The sequence below is a fragment of the Triturus cristatus genome, chromosome 10, assembly GCF_964204655.1.
Source record: "Triturus cristatus chromosome 10, aTriCri1.1, whole genome shotgun sequence".
In the NCBI taxonomy this organism is placed as follows: Eukaryota; Metazoa; Chordata; class Amphibia; order Caudata; family Salamandridae; genus Triturus; species Triturus cristatus.
In genome coordinates, this window is record NC_140593.1 from 1,088,870,383 (window position 1) to 1,088,891,675 (window position 21,293).

The 21,293-nt window shown below is 42.1% G+C and overlaps 1 protein-coding gene across 1 annotated transcript in view; it reads left to right on the plus strand.

The window, feature by feature from the left end:
- IL21R (interleukin 21 receptor) overlaps positions 1 to 21,293 on the plus strand; it is a 184,049-nt gene that overhangs the window by 37,912 nt on the left and 124,844 nt on the right. Inside the window, exon 2 of the mRNA XM_085629269.1 lies at positions 17,949 to 18,034. Coding sequence (XP_085485395.1) covers positions 17,950 to 18,034 — 85 coding nt within the window. The 5' untranslated portion in view covers position 17,949. The remainder of the gene's footprint in view (positions 1 to 17,948; positions 18,035 to 21,293) is intronic.

Here is a 21,293-nt window from a genome sequence, read left to right on the forward strand (position 1 = left end):
TACCTGCTGGCTGCTCCTGGTGGGGTTTATTCCAGGCTACTTAACAACTTACAATAAATCTTCATGAAATACCTCAACCTGTCTGGAGCTCATTACTACAAAGTTCATTTTTAATTTTTTAACTTTAGGATTTAGAATACTTTAAAAATACTTAATCTCGCTATTGTCCTTTTGTATTGGATTGAATATGTCGAAATGGGCCACTAAGTTTTTATACAATAATTTGTATACTATGTGGTGATTATTTGTCCTGCTAACCCAATATATTGGTTAGTTTTATGAACGGCTATGCTTTTCTTAGCTTACGTGAATTATGACTTTGTTAGTTGAGCGATTTACCCGTCCTTTAAGATAGGTTTCTTTTTTCTGATTTATTATTTTTTACTTTTTTTGTATTATCACGGTATTTATGTTTGGTGATACATATGTGGCGCAATTATTTTTTTGTATATGTTAATATTTGTGTGTCACAATGTAATTTTTTTTGATGTGCGTGTTTGCCGATCGTTATTATGGTTGGATCGGGGTAGACCTATTTTCTTATTTGTTTGTGTTTCCTGATTGGTTAACTTCTTGTTTTACGAAATTTGTGTTGACTACTCGTTCGTTTTGGCGGCCATATTATGTTGCGCGATGTTGGCCGGTATTGTCGCTTTTGGGTCCGAATTTTACTATATGCGTTAACACTTCATTAATTACAAGGGTTACGTTCTAGTGTTACACTTCGTCCGTTTTCAGTGTTTATGCCTTTCTTGGTTGTATATAAGGCCACTCCAATATGGCGCTAATGCTAGACGCCGATGGATAACACATGCTGCAGGTCGTCGTTACGACTGTTAAGGTATTTTACTAAGAATAGTCTGGATGGTTTTGCTTATATTTAAAGAAAATAGGCTTTGTTGTCGGCTTCCTAACTAGGGTACTTTGAGACTATTTAAGCTGACATCCAGTATTGAGGTTTTGATATATCACTTATCACTTGGGTTGAGCGATATGAGCAACTCTGTTATATTTTTTTCATTATAGGTTTGGACTCGGTGTACCATGACCGAGATCTTTTGAAATCGTATTGGTGTTTTATATGACCTATCAAAATGCTGACTGTGATGCGGGGACTTCTGTTTTAGGTAATATGATCTTACCTTTAATTTTAAACTGTGCCGTTCCTTCCGAGAATTTTCGATTTCTCCGCATTAATCTTGTGGCTTAGTCATGGTCCACTTTCACTTTTTCTGCAATATTATGATTCGATCTTATTTTGTAAACGTAGTGGCCATCAGTACTCTTACTTGGTAGTCTGTCTTATTTGCGCAATGTACTTTTTACTAAATTTTTGTCATCTTTAACATTTAGTTGGTCCATTGTTTGTGATATTCTTCTTATGTGTGAATTTTCCTTTTACATTAGGAGTATATATAAGTTTTCCTTCTGTAATATTTGTTATTAAGAAATACGCAGCGTTTATGACATTGCTTTTAGGTGATATGACACTTGGCACTATACTGTTTAAATTATTTGTCATGTTTATAACTATTTCCTGTGTTAGGCCTCTTGACATTTGACTAATGTCTTTAATCGCATTTTTATATCTCTCCTTTATACTCCCTATTTGCGGGTTTATTTAATATTGTTTTGTAGCCTCTTCTTTGTTTATAGACATATTTAGGTCTTTGCAGGCTCTGGCTTTCTTTGACGTGTAGATTCGATTGGTTGCTTATCTTCACTAAGTTCATCATTTCTTCAGTTTATGAATTACAAAATTAATCTGTGTTTGATGATTGATGATATCATGATAGTGTTCTATATAATTTATATTGTCTGCTTTAATGGCTTAAGTACTTGTTCTTTTTCTGTAGGAATGCTACTTGTTTGAATTTATAGTTTATGGGATGAACTATTTAAGTGATTTTTTTCTCACATGTTTATTTTTGGTAAGTGTATAGGGTATTTCTTACTCACATTGTGGTGTCGTGAATAGTGGGTTCTGTTTTTTGGTTTTATATATTTTTTCTTCTATTTTCTTTTTCTCTTTAGGTGAACTTTGACTTACTGAGAGCATGTTGATATTTTCTTGAGCATGTCTATATTTACTTGTCTCAAATTCCTTCTTTCTGCTTTCCTTTTAAATAACAAATTAATTTCTGGTTAAATAGTGAGTTCTGTTTCTCTTTTACTGATGATGCTTTGTAGATAGTACAATGGTTTTGTATATACTACATGTACATAGAGTGAGTTATGTGATATTAAGGCTACTCTATGTTTGTTTTAGTCCTGATGAAGTCGATTGGCATACTTGCCTGACGAAACACGTGTTGGCAATCTTGTGGTTACCCTGTGGTTGAAAAGCATCCAACAAGAACTCCTTTTACTGAAGAATATATGAAAATGGAATATTAAACGAAATGAAATAAATCTTACCTATTGGAGAGTTGTGAATTTATATGAAACTTTACATTTACAACTGTTGCTCAGATTTCTATTTATTGTATGATATTTAATTGCCCTGTCAGGTTAAGGCTTCTTTTCTGAGTGGGTCAAATAGGGGTGACATTTACTGCATCCCATATATGCTGTAGCCCATGACAGATTATTTACTAGGTGCTCTAAATACCTCCTAGTCAACTTGTTCAGGTGAAAAATAAGGCAGCCATGAGAAACCAGCGCTTACAGGAACAAATTACGTACGTTTTGCCTTTTTTGGCCTGCTTTTTATATGTTTAATCTACCAAACTCTGTCAGCGGCAAATTGCCGGGCCGCTGTGCTTCCCAAAAAGTCATAATTCCACTCCCTGTACAAACTCCAAGTAGCACAGGGATCAGAGTTTTGCCACCAGGGCCGAAATAGCTGAGGATTCACAATAATTAAGTCCTCTATTTTGCGCTCAAGATTAATTCTGGTCAGAAGCCTGTTGATTGCGAGGGATATAGTTCTAAGCCTTCTCTTCTTTGTTCGAAATCTCCAATCAAGAAAGTGCTGTGAAGGTGTAGAACAAGCATTTTGTAGTACCTTGTGTTATTTCCGCTTGAAGGAATTTCTATTGCTGCCTGGTTACATGAGAATGTTCATGTGTCACTCTTGACTTGGAGGCAGTTGAAGCTGTACATGTTTTCCTACTATGTAACCAACAATAAATCAACTCAAGACAACAGAAGTTTCCTGGCAAATTACTACATTTTAGTTGGTGACGATTTTGGTTACATATGAACTCAGCGTGCAAATACAGATGAAGACTATTACCTATCAAGACCAAAGCATCGAGTGATGATACAACTCTGCCTTCAGAGTACCACATGTCTTCAAGTCTACTAGTCAACTCATGATACGGTAGGACGTGATCTTGCTCCTGCTCACCCTACTCTATATCTTGTTGACTGTCTGCCTTTAAAAGAAAGGGAAAACGTGTCGGACTTCACTCGTTTCATATTCATGTTCTTCTTGTGAACATCCATGTGGAAAGATTGACTTTGGGGACTGTTGTGCAACTTTTACATTCACCGAGTACTCATCAAGGTAACGAAGTAGCGCTGATGCGCACAGCTCATTTGAAAATTGTTTTGAAGTTTAAAATACATTACGAAGTAGCGCTGATGCGCACAGCTCATTTCAGATCTCTTTGAAGTTCAAATACATCCCGAAGAAAGTTTTCCTTCTTCAGACTGTACGACAAGAAAACATTCACTGATGTGCACAATTTAGAAGGACATTGCGCATTTCTCATCATTCAATAATATGATGGTGTACACAGTTCTAATATAGTTACATAGGTACACAATATTATTAGAGCCTCTAGGTAATTAATTCAGGTATCTTTATCTGTCACATTTTTGTTACCAAATGTGTTAGTTATAACTCATTTTCTGAAGAGTTTTAGTTCTTTATGTGATCCATTCTTTTGGTACAGTACCTTATATGTGTGAGAGAGGAATTGTCATACAACAAGGATTGTTTGGGGTTCTGAGACGCTTTTAACGTTCATTGTAAACCTTTTACACCTTATACACTTAATTGTGTCACTATGTGCACCCTCCAATCAGTAAATCCCCCACCCGCTTTTCTAGACACTCCAGGGGAACCACCAATCAGATGGGAAATCTGGTATGATGCTTTTGAAACATATTTAGGAGCCATTGGTGCAACCAGATTCGCCGCAGAAAGGAAGAAAAGTTTACTTTTACACTCTCTAGATTTCGAAGGGAGGTCTATTTTTAAACACTTACCAGAGCTTCCAGTAGGGGATCCTGCACTAAATGATATGTACCAAGAAACTGTTGAAAAACTCAAATTAAGGTTTGACAAGCAATCTAGTCTCATGGTTCTTAGACACAAGTTTTTTAAGAGAAAACAAAGTGACAGCGAAGATGTAGACTCTTATATTTCTGTCTTACTTAGATTGGCAGCTGAGTGTAGATTTGAGAACTTTACTGATCAACCCATCAGAGATCAGTTTGTCTGTCACTGCAAGGACAAGAACATAAGACAAAAGTTACTCACTATGGGGGATCCTTCTTTAGATGAGACAATAAAACTTGCTAAAAGTATTGAGATTTCTATGGTTTCGCTAAACGAATTAGAGGAAAAGGTAGTAGAATCTGTTAATTCCATTAACCTCAATTCTTCTTCCTTAAAAAACAACAAGAAACCTGCAAAACATTTGGGGAACACAAATGAAAAGGGAACCAAATCTTCTATGCCTAGCACATTCGATCCTTCTGTCTGTATGAGATGCGGGAACCCACCTCACTCTAAGGGATTGAGATGCCCTGCTTCTAATGTCACTTGCAATTTTTGCAAAAGGATCGGACACTTGCCAAAGTGTGTCTCAAGTTAAAAGGTCAAAAGAATTTTTAAAAACCCACTGTATGTATGGTTGATTAGGATTCTTCCTCCGAATCAGAAATTGTTTCAGTTGTGACAGATCTTTCGATTTCTGAAATTAGTGAAGGCGATCCCAAAAACTGTGTAGATCCTATAATAGATATTGAGGTTGGTAATAAACATTTTAAACTTCTTGTTGATTCTGGTGCAAAGATAACCATGATCACCCAACAACTATTTGATGAAACTTGGGAAGGTACTCAACCCCTTCTTCCTCCTGACCGCACACCAGTATCCTATGAAGGTCGGAAGATTGATCTTGTGGGTTATTTTGAAGATGAAATGTGTTTCAAAGGAAGAAGAATTAGAGGGAAGGTCTATGTTGCTGTCAAATGCCTTAATATTTTAGGATGGTTCCATCAAGGTCTCTTTAAGATGATCTTAAGACCTGGAGCCAAAGAACAAGTTCTTGTGGTTGATTGTCCTAACGATGTACAAGTTCTCCAAGACAAATTCCCATCTGTTTTCAGGTCTCAACTAGGAAAAATCAAAGGATTCAAACATAGGATAATTGTTAAGGAAGGAGGTTTGCCTGTGAAACATAAACTTAGGGGTGTCCCTTACAGTGTCAGGGAACATTTAGAAAAGGAACTCAAACAATCGTGTGAGAAAGGGATCATTGAGCCAACGGAGTCTTCACTATAGCTTTCGCCTTTGGTCGTCGCTAGGAAGAGGTGTGGTCAGCTTAGGGTATGTGTGGACTTAAGATCTCTTAATAAAGAGATTTGGGTAGACTCGCATCCTCTTCCTAAGATCAATGATTTGTTTGCGTCAACCAAAGGTGCTAGATTCTTCACTAAGTTAGATCTTGCCAGTGCCTTTCACCAAGTTGAGTTACATCCGGAGTCACGTCATCTTATTGCTTTTGTCTCTCCTCTGGGGGCGTTTCAATATCGACGTATGCCTTTTGGTCTCGCTTCGGCAGCGTCGGTATTCCAAAGGGTAATGACTAACATCCTCAGAGGAGTTGACGGAGTGCTAGTTTTCCAAGATGACGTACTCATTTTTGGTAAAGATGTTTCTACACATGATAACAACTTAAATAAAGTTTTGGGCCTTTTCCAAGAACATGGTGTTGTTCTGAAAGTAGAGAAATGTAAGTTTTTTGTACTGAGGTGGAATACCTAGGTCACATTATCACTCAGGATGGTATCAAGCCCAGAACTGGTCTTCTCGAAGCAATCTCAAATGCCGCTACTCCCACAGACAAGACGGGAGTCAAATCTCTACTGGGGTTATGTGAATATTACTCAAGGTTCATTCCCCATTTTGCAACCATTGTGCTTCCCATCAGCAACCTACTAAAAAAAGGGTCTAAGTTTGTGTGGAGTAATGAATGTATGCTGGCCTTTCAAGAAGTGAAGAATCTTCTATGTGAGAGTTCTGTTCTTAAGCCATTTGACCCCAGCCTTCCGTGTTGTTTGACAGTTGACGCGAGCCAAGTAGGTTTAGGAGCTACTTTAACGCAAGTAGAGGATGGTGTTGAAAGGACAATAGGCTTTGCCTCAAGAATGTTAAGATCGCCTGAATTACACAATATTCAGTTATTGAGAAGGAGTTATTGGCTTGTGCATGGGCAATAGAAAAATTCCGTTTAAATGTGTGGGGTAAACGCTTCCTACTCCTAACTGATCACAAACCGTTGGTCAATATATTAGGAGGATCTGTAACAAAATGTTCCACACCTAGAATTATGAGGATGGTCTCTAAATTACTTCAATATCACTTTGATGTGAAACACATATCCGGAGGAAAGAATGGTAGGGCAGATTTCCTTTCTCGCTTTCCCTCCGGTGACGCTCATGATGATGATGTCCTGTTTTCTGACCTCATTAATGAGGATTGTGAAAATTGTTTTGTGGCAGGTGTAGACATTCCGGAATTGAAGTTTTGTTCTGAAGATGAATGGAGGTTGGCCTTTACTAATGATTCTATTCTTCAAGAGGTTTGTAAATTTGTTAGTCGTGGGTGGCCTAGAGAAAGGGTCCTTTCAGCTCTCCTCCAGCCCTTTTCTAAGATTGAAGAGGAGTTGTCAGTGGAGGATGACATTCTTCTTCGCAATGACAAACTTATCCCTCCACGTTCGTTCAGGAGGGGTATTATTGTTAGAGCTCATGAGGGACATTTGGGATCCTCGTTTACAAAGCGTCGCATTCGCGACACATTTTGGTGGCCGGGAATGGATTCTGAGGTTGATGAGTTTGTTATGGATTGTTGTATATGTAAGTCATCTGACAAGTCTCTAAAGACTTCAGTTCCTCCGCTCATGCCAGTTGAGTGTCCTGATCTTCCTTGGGAAAAGGTTGGTATAGACATAATGGGACCATGTGTCTCTTTTTGGAAGTTATCGGTTTATATTGGTTTTGATTGATCATGCATCTAAATGGCCTGAATATAAATTGGTTAAGGAAGCGGATAGTAAGAACATTATCGATTTTTTGAGAGAGGTCTGGTCCAGAGAAGGTTTGCCTGCTACTCTTGTTTCTGACAATGGGAAGCAATTCGTTTGCAGAAAAAAAACAAGTGAGGTGTGCCCTGAGGGAGGTCAGCTGTGTACTCCGCACCACTGACTGAAACACGTCTCTCAGAGGAAAAAATAAACCACAAAGAGCAGTGTGATGGAGTAATGACATAAAGTGAATCAGTGAACAATGTGGTGAAGATGTTAGAGAAATATGAAGGACTGAGTGAGTTTATTTAAACAATGAAATGAACACGTAATAGTTTTAGTGGATCTTGTTGCTCTATTATATAACCAAAACAATGTGTGTGAAATAGTGCATTACAAACAAAAAACTTCAAAAGGGAGAGACAAGAATGTCTATAAAAAGAGAGAAGCCATTTATCCTGTAGATGCAAGGACTGGTGGAGTGATAGGAAGTGGGTGGGGAAGAAAATGGGCAGATAAGTAAACAGTGGCAGGGAGGGGGGAAGGAGATGAGAAAGATTGGGGGCAGAATAATGAAGAAAAGGGCGGGGAAGATCTCAGAGACTGGTGGGGAAAGGGCAAAAGGTCAACTGTCATCTTAAAGGACCAGAAAGGTTTCTCATGATAGTTAGTGAGAATAGAGGAAACACTGATGATGGAAGAAATGTACAATAAATAGCTGTACATAGAGAAAGGGTTCCTGAGGGGAAGAACATGTGGTGGTTACAGGTAAGCCGGATAAGCAGAGCTGGGCTGTGTCAGGCCATTTCTCTGCAGCCTGCACAACGCAGTATCAATAAGCATTGCTTGAAGCAAGTGTTGCCCCTGTCCCTGGAAATTACATCCTTTTTAGACTTTGACTTTTAGGGAATAGAGGAGCTGAAGTAGAGAGGTTTACTCTTTGAAGATGTTGGTGGGATGGACATCTAATTCAGACAGCATATATTTCATGCACAACAAATAGGTTGTCCACGAAGTTTTATTCTTTTAGAAACATACATAATACTTTGATTTTCGTGAAGCAAATATGCCTAAGTCATTTAATAAGTAATATTGCATCAACAACTACACTTGGCAGTGTATCCTGCCAAAAGTCTAACTGAATTGAACTCTAGACTTTACACTCAAATCAAGGCTTACACACAGGAGCTGGTCCTGATAAGGTAGCCAGGCACAGAGCAGGGTCACAAGGGATCTAGGGGCATATTATCAAGACATGCGATAAAATTATCGCCGCCTTGCGACAGAAAACTGTCGCTAAAACGGCAATAATGGGCTTGATAATATGCTATATGGAATTCCAATTGAAGCCCAGGTTAGATGTGAAGGCCATCGGTAGATGGAGGAAATGAGCCAGCCCCGGCCCGTGCAGGTAAGAGCAGTGGGGCCGGGTTGGGGTGATTCGACAGACGACCACAAGGAAAAATGAAATAAATAAATAATTCTCCCTCGCTGTCGTCAGTCAAAATACCCCCCTCCCAGTCTCACTGCCCCACCACTTTTACCTGCATGGGCCACGGCTGAGGTTAGCAGCAGCTATAGACGGCGACTCCCACACACAACAGTTGCCTGAAGAAAAGCGATGGGCGCAGTCCGCTGCAGACACAAGATATGACAATGCACGATTCAGGCACACTGGCCTTTCACAAACATCAGGTACAGTACAAGAGGTGGTGATGCAGGGTAAACAGACATATGTATCTTGGAATCAATCGGGGCAGACAAGATGTGATGACACCAGCGGCACAGCGTGGATTGTACCCCCTAACCTGTGGACCATTAGCTGAGGAAGTGCTGACGGTCCACGCGTTAGGGGGTGCAATACTTTCTTCTAAAATTTTGCACGCCCTAAGAATTTTGCACCTGAGGTGACTGCCCCTGTGGACCCCCCACACTACGCCACTAGATGACACAGGTGGAAGCATACCGATCTCTAACTCTCACTGAGCAGAATAGAACTCACACAAATTTTGCAACTGCATGGGGCTTGCAAATTGCCTGGTACACACTTTGCACTCAATTATTGCAGGAATGGGTAATAACACATGTACAGCACATGTTAGTCCACATTCCAACTTAAGCAAACTGTGCCTGCACACTATTTGCTCCAGCAATTTGTGCCAGGACTCCCCAGATGCATATGGTAGGAGGAAACACTGCAATGTATACACAGGTCATCATCATTCTGGGATTTGTAGCCTCATCCTTATCTAAGGAGCCTCTTAAGGAGACATGGAGGGAAAGGGGAGACATCCAGCTCTGTCTATCACTATCCTTATGTAGCACGCTACAACTTCAAGAGCTATGTATATGCAGGTGGGACCCCAGAACGAGCCCAGCACCTCACATGTACCCAGCCCAATCAAGCCCCTTCCAGAGAAACACTTAACATGCTTTGGGGGAATGCGGTAGCATATTACAGGAATTTATCAGCGAGAGCCTGTTAGCGGCATTCCCACTGGGGCTTAGGTAAAAAGGTCTATAACTCGGCTGCAAACAACCCTTAGTAGTGTCATGAAATGGTCACAGGGATGGTAGTCATCCGTGCTAAAAGGCCCTACTTTGGGTGCTTCTCTGTTCTCAGGGCCACTGGAATTATGCGGCAGGAGAGGGGCAAATTATGCTGCAAGGAAAGGCAAATTATGCAGCACATTTTCTGATCATTTTACATCATTATGTTGTCCTTTTACACTTGTTAACACTGTCTGGGCAAAAGTTACACCTTATTAGTTGCCAGTTTAACACGCAAACATAGCAATAAGCAACAAGAAATGTGACCAGTCCAACTTTGCAAATGGCCTTTCACTGTGCGGGAACACATGTTGCTGTGATTTTAGTAACTGTTGAACCGTTTGAGCTAGAAACATTTTTTTGTCAAAATATGCAGATTTTGCAGCAGATGATGGATTATGAGACAAATGCATCTGATCTATAATTATGCGGAAAAACGTCACAGCCGCACAATCACATAATTCCAGTGGTCCTGCCTATTCCCCAGCACAGGCTAGTACTCTGTTGGTAGCAACATGCTATGTTCGTGTACAGCATTAGTTTAGAGACTGGTGAAGCGGGTGCAGTTTGTGATGGTGGCATCCTGTGCTGGGAACGTCTGCTCCTGTGCCAGGGAAGATAAAGGAAGAAGGAGGATAACATAGTGTTTGTTGGGTAAGAGACACAGGAAAGGCCTACTCTAAGAATGGGGAGGATTTAGCAAAAGAAATGAAAGGATCAAGAGGGCAGGGAGATATCGAGGGAACAGGAAAGAGATTTAGAGGGGAGGAGGAGATGGAATTATAGGATGGAGAGCCGAGGCCCCCTTTTAACCCCTTGGCTGCGGCGGGAATTCCTCCGCAGCGCTGGGGGGGGGTTTGGGGGCAGCGCGGTGGCGCTGTGCTCATGACGGAGCCACTCCGTCATGAGCCACGGTTGAGCTGTGCTCATGACGGAGTGGTTCCGTCATGACTCCGCCCACTGCGCTAATCGCCCGCACAGGCGGGGAATCAGCGCAGCGTGGGAGGAGCGGCCGCCAACGGCCGCAGCATGACGGAACCACTCCGTCATGAGCACACGGCACCCGTGGCTCATGACGGAGTGGTTCCGTCATAAGCGCTGAAAGGGTTAAAGGAGAATGCAACACAAATGAGACATTGTAAGGACAATGTCATAAAGGTACCAACGAAGGGCGCCCAAACCAACTGGGTTTACTTCATTAAGTCGATGGACTACAAATGAGTATGGCAACAAGTCAACATTCTCAGGCAAAACATAACAAGTCAAGAGCAGACTAGTCTATTCTGAAAGATCTGGAGGAAGGAAGTGGCTACAAAGTAGATGCGTGATACAAGCCGCTACATTGAGCAAAGGAAACAGACGAAGATGTGTAGCTGCTAATAACACGAGTGACAATGGGCCTACAGTGGACGCCAACATTTGCCTGCCGATTTACTCATCCTGCTGAGTGGCACCTCTGGCAGAAACCAGATTTGCCTCCTCCAGTTTGGAAATATTTGAAAAAAACGATGTGAATCCTGCCAGGACCACCACTTCTCATTTCTGAGCTGGAAGGGTTGCACTTCAGCATGGTCATCTGTTTGAGGTGAGCTAGATTTAATTGCATTTTATCTGATTTATATTTATTTATTTGTAACATTTTGCATAAGCTTTATACCACCTACATGCCTTTGCTAACATGGGTTCTTCCCTCTACAAAATGGGCCCTGAATCCCACAGCCGTTCTCTCACATTCTCCTTTACTCACCCTGTTTAGTGAATGGGACAGCTCCTGTGGGAAGTCAGGCTACCTTAAACAGGGAATGTGAGAATCATGGGAATGTGGTTGAGATTACAACAGTGGTACTTCCGAGGATCAGATATGAGAGAAATTTTGTGGATGCTGGTTGATAAAACCAGATCGTGGATGGTGCCATGTTGATCGTACCCAACGAAGCTCTGTCTTCTGAACATCCCCAATCTATTATCAAGCTTCATCACCGTTCACCATGAAGCCCTAATAAACTTCTTAGTAATCTTATGCAACCAAAAAAATCAAATTCACCAGAACGCTAAAGGCACACCTAATGCTACGTGAAAGTCTCTGCCTGAAACAGTGCTATCTACAGACCCAAAGAGTGTCTCACCATCATGCAAGCCCAGGTGTCTGGTGTGTGCATAAAACTGAACTGCACCAAGTCTGTGTTCATCGTTATTGCCATCAGTAAACAACCCCACCTCTAGGAGTGGTTCTCCAAAAAGTCCTGGAAGAATTCAGATCATAACACATTGTAAACGCAAAATCACTTGGGTTCATCATTCACAGCAACCTCTTCTTTAGGACCCACATTACCAAGAAAGCTCACCATGGGACAACCTAGTGCTCCTCTTCAGATAGGATGACACTCCCAAACAGCAAACTAAAGAACCACCATACCTTTTAATGGGCAAAGCTTCCTAGCTAGCCTGTCAGGACACTGCCAAGCTGGAAACCAGAAGATACAAAAAGAAAAAGAATAGAGAGACACGCCTTGTAAAGCTATGAGGAATGACTATCCACCCGCAACAGATCAAACTCTCTTCTTCTGTCCTCCACTTCAGAAATGAGTTCAAGATGCTTCTTTTTAAAGAAATTCTAATTCTCCCACCCTAAGGATAATCCCACCTTCTCCCTCCATTGGTCAAAATAATGAATTGTTTTCCAACCTTTCCCTGAAACTATGTACAGAAGACCTTCTTGTTAGGTTTACAGGATATAAGTTATAGTGCATACAGTTCATACATACATAGTGGCTACTTCTGCTTTGCAAAGGTGGTCTGTGAGATCTTATCCACGGTATCAAAAAATGTTCATCCAAATGCGATTTGAGTTTTGTGAGTCAAAAATATAATGGAATTAGAAGAAAAGTAGCCATCATCTCTTGCACCTATGGAAGAGTGAATATTATGACTGCCTGTGACCTAAACTTCGCGTTAGCCGCTTGTATGCCTTGTTCGCTCGCAGATGCCCAACCCATTGATCTAATAAAAGTGTTTGGAAGTGTTGAGGGGAACAATATCTGGACTTAGTTCTTCTCACTTTTTATTTTTTAATTCATGAGCCAAGGACATTCCTTTCCATGACAATATCTGGCACCCTGAACTGTTAGGGGATGCTTTCTATTGTGGTTGGTACCACAATCCCCTACTACACAAACTGAAATGTTGGTGTAACCATACTGTTTCCTCATTTCTAATGACAGAAAACATTCAATTTAACATGTCCCGGAGCCATAACCCAAAGTTCCTTGTCTTCCCTTGACCATGGCGATACAGGGAATCAAGGGAGACAAAAGCTTAGCCAGCAAAGGCTATTGGTGTGTTTGGAGTGGAGCTTTTGCCACTTGCAAATGTTTTAAAAATGTGGCCAAATACTGCATTTACTTGAGGGTCTGCCAAAGTACCTGGGTTAATATTCCTCTGTAGCAGAAACATTCTCTCTCTCTCTAAAAGTTTGGAAGTCTTTCCACATCTCTGAAGATATAAATGCTTTCATGCAGAAACCTTTGGGTTTAAAAATATGAAAGCAGTTAGCTTTCAATTCTTAGAGCCAAATGGAAGACATAGCAGCCAATGAGAATGAGAATCATATATGTCAAAATATGGGCATAGGTCTTGGAAGGAGACTGGACTTCAGACAGTTTCAGAACACCTCAGAAGAACCAAGCTTGGAAGTCATAATTTAAGCCCGATGCAATGTAGGTGTGGTATCCGGTCGATTGGCCGATACAGTGGAACTCTAAATGGAGTTCCATTGCTGGAAGATACTATTCTAGAATATAGGAGGTGGTTGGTTTTGATAAAGGGCACTTGGAGTTGGCAGTTGCTGTGGATGTGATGCCGATAATGGTATCTTCTGGAAAAGCTTACAAGTCTACATAGTTTAATCAAGTACCACAGTAAGGAAACATTTTCTGGAGTTTTTTTTGGCTTTTTTGGACTTAAAGTCATCCACAAACGTCTTAACTGAAGCAGTGACAGTAACTATGCATTGCAACCGTAAGCTTTTTATGTCTTCTTTGTACTGTGTACATCGCAGGGACCAGGGCACAAGTCGGGGGTACATGCGGGTAGATGGCTTCCACCCACTATTTTCACAGTGTGGACGCGGTCCAATAAAATATGCTGAATTCATCCCTGGTTAGGTTTCAGCAGCTTCTGCACGTTGTCTGCTTTCGTTCTGAGAAGCAACTGGCAGGCAGTGAGGGGGCTTTCTTATATTAAATAAGCATGGGCGGAGCTGACGTAGGTGCAGTACGCGGAGTTCCACAGAGTTGGACAAAAACTCCACTCCGCTCTGTGCCTCCACCCCCCTAATACATAAATATTAAATTAAAAAAAATAGATAAAAAACACACTTACCTCTATCGCTGCGTCCCCGGGCTGCCCTCCTCCTCCTCGCCATGGTCTCTTCTGCAAACTGAAACCCCTACGTCAGACGTGCGTCTTCAGTAGGACTGCACCCACATGCACAGTCCTACCATGACGTACTCTGACGTAGGGGTTTCTGCAAGAGAGACCACGGCGAGGAGGATGAGGGCAGCCCGGAGACGCCGCGATGAATGTAAGTGTGTTTTTTATCTTCTTTATTTATTAAAAAAAAAAATTATTGGGGAGGTGGAGGCGGGGCGCTTACTGTGGGGCCCGGGGCTGAACTCCGCCCCGCTGAGGAGTCTGAGTTTTGCATAAACTCTGCGTTCTCAGCAGAACGCTGAGTATGCAAAAATCCGCAAGCTCCGCTAGCGAAGCGGAACTCTGTGCCCACATTTTATTTTAAGTTCCAGCTGACCAAAACGAAGGCTGAAGTTAAAGGGCCATCAGGCCTCCTTCTGGTGGAGTATCCTTCCTGGCTGGGAGCTATCTGGGGCATTAGACTTAAATGCAAAGGAGGGGACACTAAGGCACACAGCTTCACATATACTTAGGAGAGGCACGCGTTTTACTTTGTTCAGTCCCTGTATATAAGAGATATGCATGCACTGTAAGAATGTCAGATATTTTGTTCCCTTCAAGTATTTACGCAAATAATAATTTAAATATCACTATTTTGTTTTATTTCCTTTAAAGCGCTACTCATCCCAGTGCAGAGAGTCAGACCGTTTTACATCATACGTAAACATTATACATTGACAATAAATCATGTGCGTAAATCAATGTACAGGATGAGTTACATACATTGAGGGTTACCAGGTATAGGAGTCACATATCCTTCATAGCTCACTGTGCGATATTAGAAGCATTACAATTCATGAACTGCAAGTAACAAAAGGATCTTTGTGTTAAAAGCAGTAACCCACTTATAGCTACACAAAATACAAATCTGCCATCTGCATGTTACATGACGTGATTTAATGGTGACTTATTACCCCTCTATGCTAATTTGATTCAAAACTGGGACTAGACAAAACACAGATCCCTCCAGAAAATGGGTTAACCTCCAGAGTTATCTTAGCATTATTATTATTATTATTCCTTGAGATTTACTGGGCACACAAAGATCTCTGCAGCAGGTGTCTTAACCCCATAAGATATTTTTAAATACAGACTTTGCACCCAATTGAGTAGAAAAGGTTTACTGCCACATTGCTCCTTGCTGTCAATATCTTTCAGAGTTTTTGAAAAATAAATGTAGACTTTGCGGCCCAGATTTTGTTGTGTCTGGGTTGCATCACATTTTTGGCACAATCCAACGCAAATTCTCACTTGTTAAATCTTGTAATGCGCTCAAATATACTCATGATAGACCTGCTTAACACATGTCTAAGGTGTTAAGATCTGATGTCACTTCCCATGAGGACATGGGATGTGATACCACTTCCTGTGAAGTGACTTCCTGTGATGTCATGTGCAGTATCACGCACAGTGATGTAATGTGCCATGATGTCACTTGCATGCTGCCTCACTTGGTTAGTCCCCCCACTACTGTTCTTTAGGACTTGTGCCCTGACACGGACCATTTCACACCAGAACTCATGCCAACAACCTGGCTCCTCATCAAAAACAATCTCACTTCAGAACATTTTGCCTGGCACAGGAATATCTCTCCAGCACCTTCAGGTCATACCAGCTTCCCAGAGCCTGACTTCAGCCAATCCTAACTACGTTGTCACTTCCTGGAGATCCCCTACCTCATCTTCCATGGCTAAGCCCTAATTTCTGCTAAGTTTGTCAGAGACTTCAATCCTGAGTCACAGCCCGGTCAGATTCATATTTCCAGGCCTGCCCCAGATAATACTGGGGCTGGCTCATAACTGACCTACTTCCACCTAATGCATTCCCATCCTGTCCTTTGCAACCACTTGAAATAGCACATTCCACTCGGACTATAGGACTGCAACCTTTTCTTAATTTGAGCTAGTGGTTTCCGGTGCTCGGCATCAGCACTTAATTGCCAACACTGGCACTTGTGACAGACTGCAACAAGGTGGCGCTGTCTGGCTAATTTAGAGATGACCACACAACAACAGTCAGTTATTAATTCTATATACATTTAAACAGACTATTACCTGCTGCCCAAGTCGTTCTTTTAGCTTTGGGGGCCTGGAATAGTCTGAATTGTCCCACTTGTAGGAGTGTGATGGTCAGTAGTCGTGTTGTTGCTATCATTGGCAGCATGGCAGAGGCCATGTGTGGTGCAAGATGCAGTGGCCTCCTGACAAGAGCCCTGGCACTTATGTTTTTTTTACAAATTAAGCACTGGCTGCAACCTTCCCTCTTTCTACTCTAAAACGTCTGTGGCCCTCGCAATGTCCACTAAGGACCATCCATATAATTCTGAGGCATTTCCCAGTTGTATGTACACACTTTACAAATAAAGTAACGACATAGGTATTGTCATTTACAATGCCAATAGCTCAAACTCCTATAATTGCTAGACCTATTGCATTGCAAATGCTTGTTGTACTTGCCTTAAGTGAAAAGGTGGAGTTGTGGAAGGTCGTTTGTTGTTAACAACATGCAAACTCACATATGTAATTGCCTGTCTGTACACAGAAGATCAAAAAAGAGGCAGTAGTTATTCAGGAAATGAAGCTATAGCGGGTTTATTGCGGTTTGATTTTGACACAGCGACGGTAATGCTTCTTGTAAGGAATACTTATTACTGACAGTTTGCAAGTAATTTCCTGGCATCATTTCAGATTGCTAACCACAAAATATGTTAAGCAGCATGAATGTATCTATTAATCTGTGGAACCTTTATCATTGCGCACTGCTGGTGAGAAAGATGCTATGAGCAAGGTTATATGGCATGGTAAATATATAAGTTTTAATTCATTTTATGAATAAGCATTCCTTTGTACGTTTGGTTTTTGATCTATTTCTATGTTTTCTGATGTTGGTAAAATATTATCGTATTATTTATTTATTTATTTTTGAGGTCCCAACTAGGCCTGGCCCTAAAGTGGTTGTGGTGGAATTCAGACCTTCCTGTCCAAAGAATTGTTAGGGAACATCTTAGTTATGTTGATTTGTTGTTATGCTCTAAGTGCCTAAAACTGCTTGGTTCAGAGAACAAAAGCACATGTCGGTGGCCCAGGCTAGAAACTTAAAAGAGGGGTTCTCACCTCTATTCAACTTCTGCCAATGAAAGGAGGAGGAATCAGTGACTGACAGGTGCCTTGCCCTCCCTCACCCTACTTCTGGGGACAATGCACCCAAAGTCAGTATGGATTATCAGTAAGAAGCGCATGAAGGAGGTTAGGGCAAGGCACTAGCTGGGGGTGTGGCGGCTGGGTGGGCCATGGTTGGGGGTGTGGCAGCTGGGTGGGCGGTGGGTGTGTGGGTGTTGACTGGGGGTGGGGCGGCTGGGTCGACGGTGGGTATCGGGGCGCTGGCTGGGGGTGTGGCGGCTGGGTGGGCGTTGGCTGGGGTTGTGGCAGCTGGGTGGGCAGTGGGTGTGTGGGCGTTGACTGGGGGTGGGGCGGCTGGGTGGGCGCTGGGTATGTGGGCGCTAGCTGAGGGTGTGGTGGCAGGAAGCAGCAGCGCTCTACAAGTGCCAGCGTGCAGGAAGGATCGAAGGCAGTGATTAAGAGGCTTAGTAGACATGCTACTTTCAGAAGTCTGTTTTTGAAAAGTTTCAATGTATCAATAGTTTGTGTTTTTGTTTTTTAACAGGATGGCTTTCAGGATCAACATGAGGGGGACCCCAGATTTACACTCTGTTTTGCTATTCTGCCTAATTTATGGCTTCATTCAAAAGCGTAAGTGTTTTTTAGAAATTATTGCTATTTTTGGTTTCAATCTATGTTATTAATTTCCATACATACATAATGATAAAACAATATTACATTTTGAAGTTTGTCCATCTAGGACCATTAGAAACATTTAGATTTCCAGTAAGAATGCTTGCAATTCATAAAGTAAACTTTATGACAACAAAGCAACTTCCCAGCTCACCCCCTTCTCCACCACAGCCAGAAGTATCACATTTTGTATAAGGACCTACCTGTCTGTATTACTCATTATTTAGGGGGAAATGATTTCTTTCTTTCTCCTTTTTACTATTTAAAAATAACAAAAATAACAGATATAATTGTTTAGATAAATAAAGAATATTTTATATCTGGGTATTTTCACTATTGTTTGTATATTTTAGGTCCACGATTGTAAGTCATTTCCTAAAATGTTTTTTACAACCTGTATTACTCATTAGTTCCAGCGTGTCCAGGTTCTCATCAGGGCCGGACTGGGAAACAAAACCGGCCCTGGCAAACAGCACGGGTGGGGGGGGTGCTATTTGGAAGCACCACTCCCATCTCACTGCTCCCGCTTTTGTTAAAGGGGGCAGATATTGTAGCTATGCTGCAAAATCGGCTCCTGGTAACATAAATGGCCCCCCTGGGGTCCAAAATTGGCCCCCACCCTGGCGGCCCACAGGGAAAACGGCCAGTGCCTGCTATGGCCAATCCATCCCTGGGTACTTTATATCACAATAATATAGGTCCACAGAGGTCAGCCTTTGAAAACAGGATATTGTTATATTAGTTCTAGCAGAAGAGGTCTATAGAGGCGGCCATGTTGAATTTATGTCTCTGTTGATGTATTGCATATGTCTGCCTCTCCATTGCTGAAATATTCCAGAGACTGAGTTGCCACAGAGGCCATCGTGGACTTACTCTTTCCTTCCATCGTATTGCTATCCAGGGCCTACCAGACCCCTAAAACTGGGTGAGGATGAGCCTATCAAATGTTAGCACATCCGGGTTAGTAATGCCTCTGAGTCCCAGTAGCGCCACCACTAGATCCTCTGGAATATTACATCCTGGAATTTATTTTATTGTGTTTAGCATCTGTTCCAATGGTATGATATGGAACCAGATCAAATGTGTTGGGCGGTTTAGCCAAATGAGAGAACGTAAGTGTTAAGAGGTAACCAGAAGCCGGGCCTTGCACATGACGCAGTCATCGCTTCGCATCCTTGGACCTGACCAATGTTAGCCTCAATAAAACATAGGATTACTGCTCTCTTCATTTTATTCTCAGGCATAGTTACCTGAAAGTAATCCTTTGACTGCCTGCTGTCCAATATGTATGCTGACAAAGCTCACGCAATGGGTGTATGCTCATTTTTGGATTACCTTAGACACCAGAACCTAGCAAAACCTAGACTTGTGAACGGGAGCAACGCCATAAAGAATTGTGAGATGCAGTCGTTGCTGTTGAAATGTGCTAGATTCAGGGTACATGCCTGGGATATCCTCCATTATGAATGGATCCTGTACAGTGGGCATTGACTGCACAAGCTTCCTGAGTTCATCTATCCCTCCATCTTGACTGAGCCATGTGCAAAAGGATGAGAGGGGAAATGTGTGCTCATGCAACAAGTGGAGTCAATGAGCGGGTAGCTTGGCAGAGCCACTGCTACCCTCATTTGGGTGGTTTGGTCCGCCAATGACTGCTTCTCCATCCAGCCACGGTCTGTGCAGGTAACAGCGGCGGGGCGGTGGGGCCAGGTAAGGGGGTATTTCGAGGGACAATGCAGAGGGAAAATTAATTATTTATTTAATTTTCCCTCTGCATCATCCCTTGAAATCCCCCCTTAATCGGTCCTACCTCCCCACTGCTTTTACCTCTACGGCTGCTTCCATCACCATGATTTACCCATTATGAGTACAGAGCTATGAAAAGTATATATACCTTTAGCTTTTGATAGTTCAGTAGTTACATGCTTACTCCAGTTTCAATCTGTATTTATTAACATTGTGCAGCGTCCAGTTTTCCCTAAATATTGTTTCAAAATGTACCCTGCCCAGTCAATGAAGGGAAGGGAATGGTCATGTGTTGTCACTTCCTGTTATTTGCTTGGGAATTTGGGGGTTTGTGCTTTCACTTCTCACCTCCATTATCGTATTGAATTTGATTAAAAGAGGCCTCTGCCTACTGTCCTTGGCATCCATGCATAGTCGCTTTAGTGACGTAAACACCTGCCCGAACTCCTTCATTAAACTGCTCATGCACTAAACAAGCGTCGCCTGGAACTGTGGTTGCACCTGAATCGCATTTTACTGGCTTGGCTGGTATTTTAATGTCAAAACAGTTAAAAACATCAGTTTATTTTATTTATTGCCCAACTTTGAAAATATGAATTTAAAAGCAGCAAATAAAAGATGAATAGACATCAACACAAAGGCAATTCTGTCTATGATCTACATAAATGTATTTTAAGGCAAGTAGAGGCAACCTTACTGTGTTAAAAATGAATACAGAGAGTTTTAGACAACTTCTAGTCCATGTTACACAACACGACAACACGCTCAAACAGCCAGCACTGACGTGAGTGAGATTTGGGTCTGTCTTCTGCCAGTGAAGGCTTTCAACCCTAGTACAGAAGGAGTGTCCAATGGCGGTCGACGAGGCATTAATATTTTTATTATTATTATTATAAGCCTTACTATTGTTGTTGTTATCATTATTATCCGCGCCTCTACAAACCCCAAACGCAACACAAAGCTACCTCAAGGCACTCTAAGTATACTGCAATGGCGTAACAAAACTTGAGGGGGCCCCCCTGCATGGTACATATAGGTGCCCCCCTCGGGCCTCACTCAGGAGCTTTCAGGCCAAGGTACTGTCTGAGGGGGCTCTCTGGAGCTCGGGCCCCCTCCGCACTGCGGGAGCTGCGGGGTTGCGGGGTCCTTTGTTTCGCCACTGGTACGCTGGGCCACATTTATGTAGAAGTCATGCAACGTAGCGCAGCAAGTAAAGTTGCTCTGTTGCGTGTATTGGAGAGAGCTGAACTCCACCATACCTACTAAGAAGGGGTACAGTACCGCTCTCTCCTTGCGCTGGCCCTCTTTTGGCAGCCGTGCACCAACGCCGGCCTTCTTGCTCCAAAGTGCAAAGCATAGCTTTTGTCTAGGCAAGGATACCTTTTCTGTTAAAAAACTGTGCTACAAGACGTTTCCAACTTTACATGTGTGCCGTAAAATGCATAACACAAGCAAAGAAGAAAAAACAAAG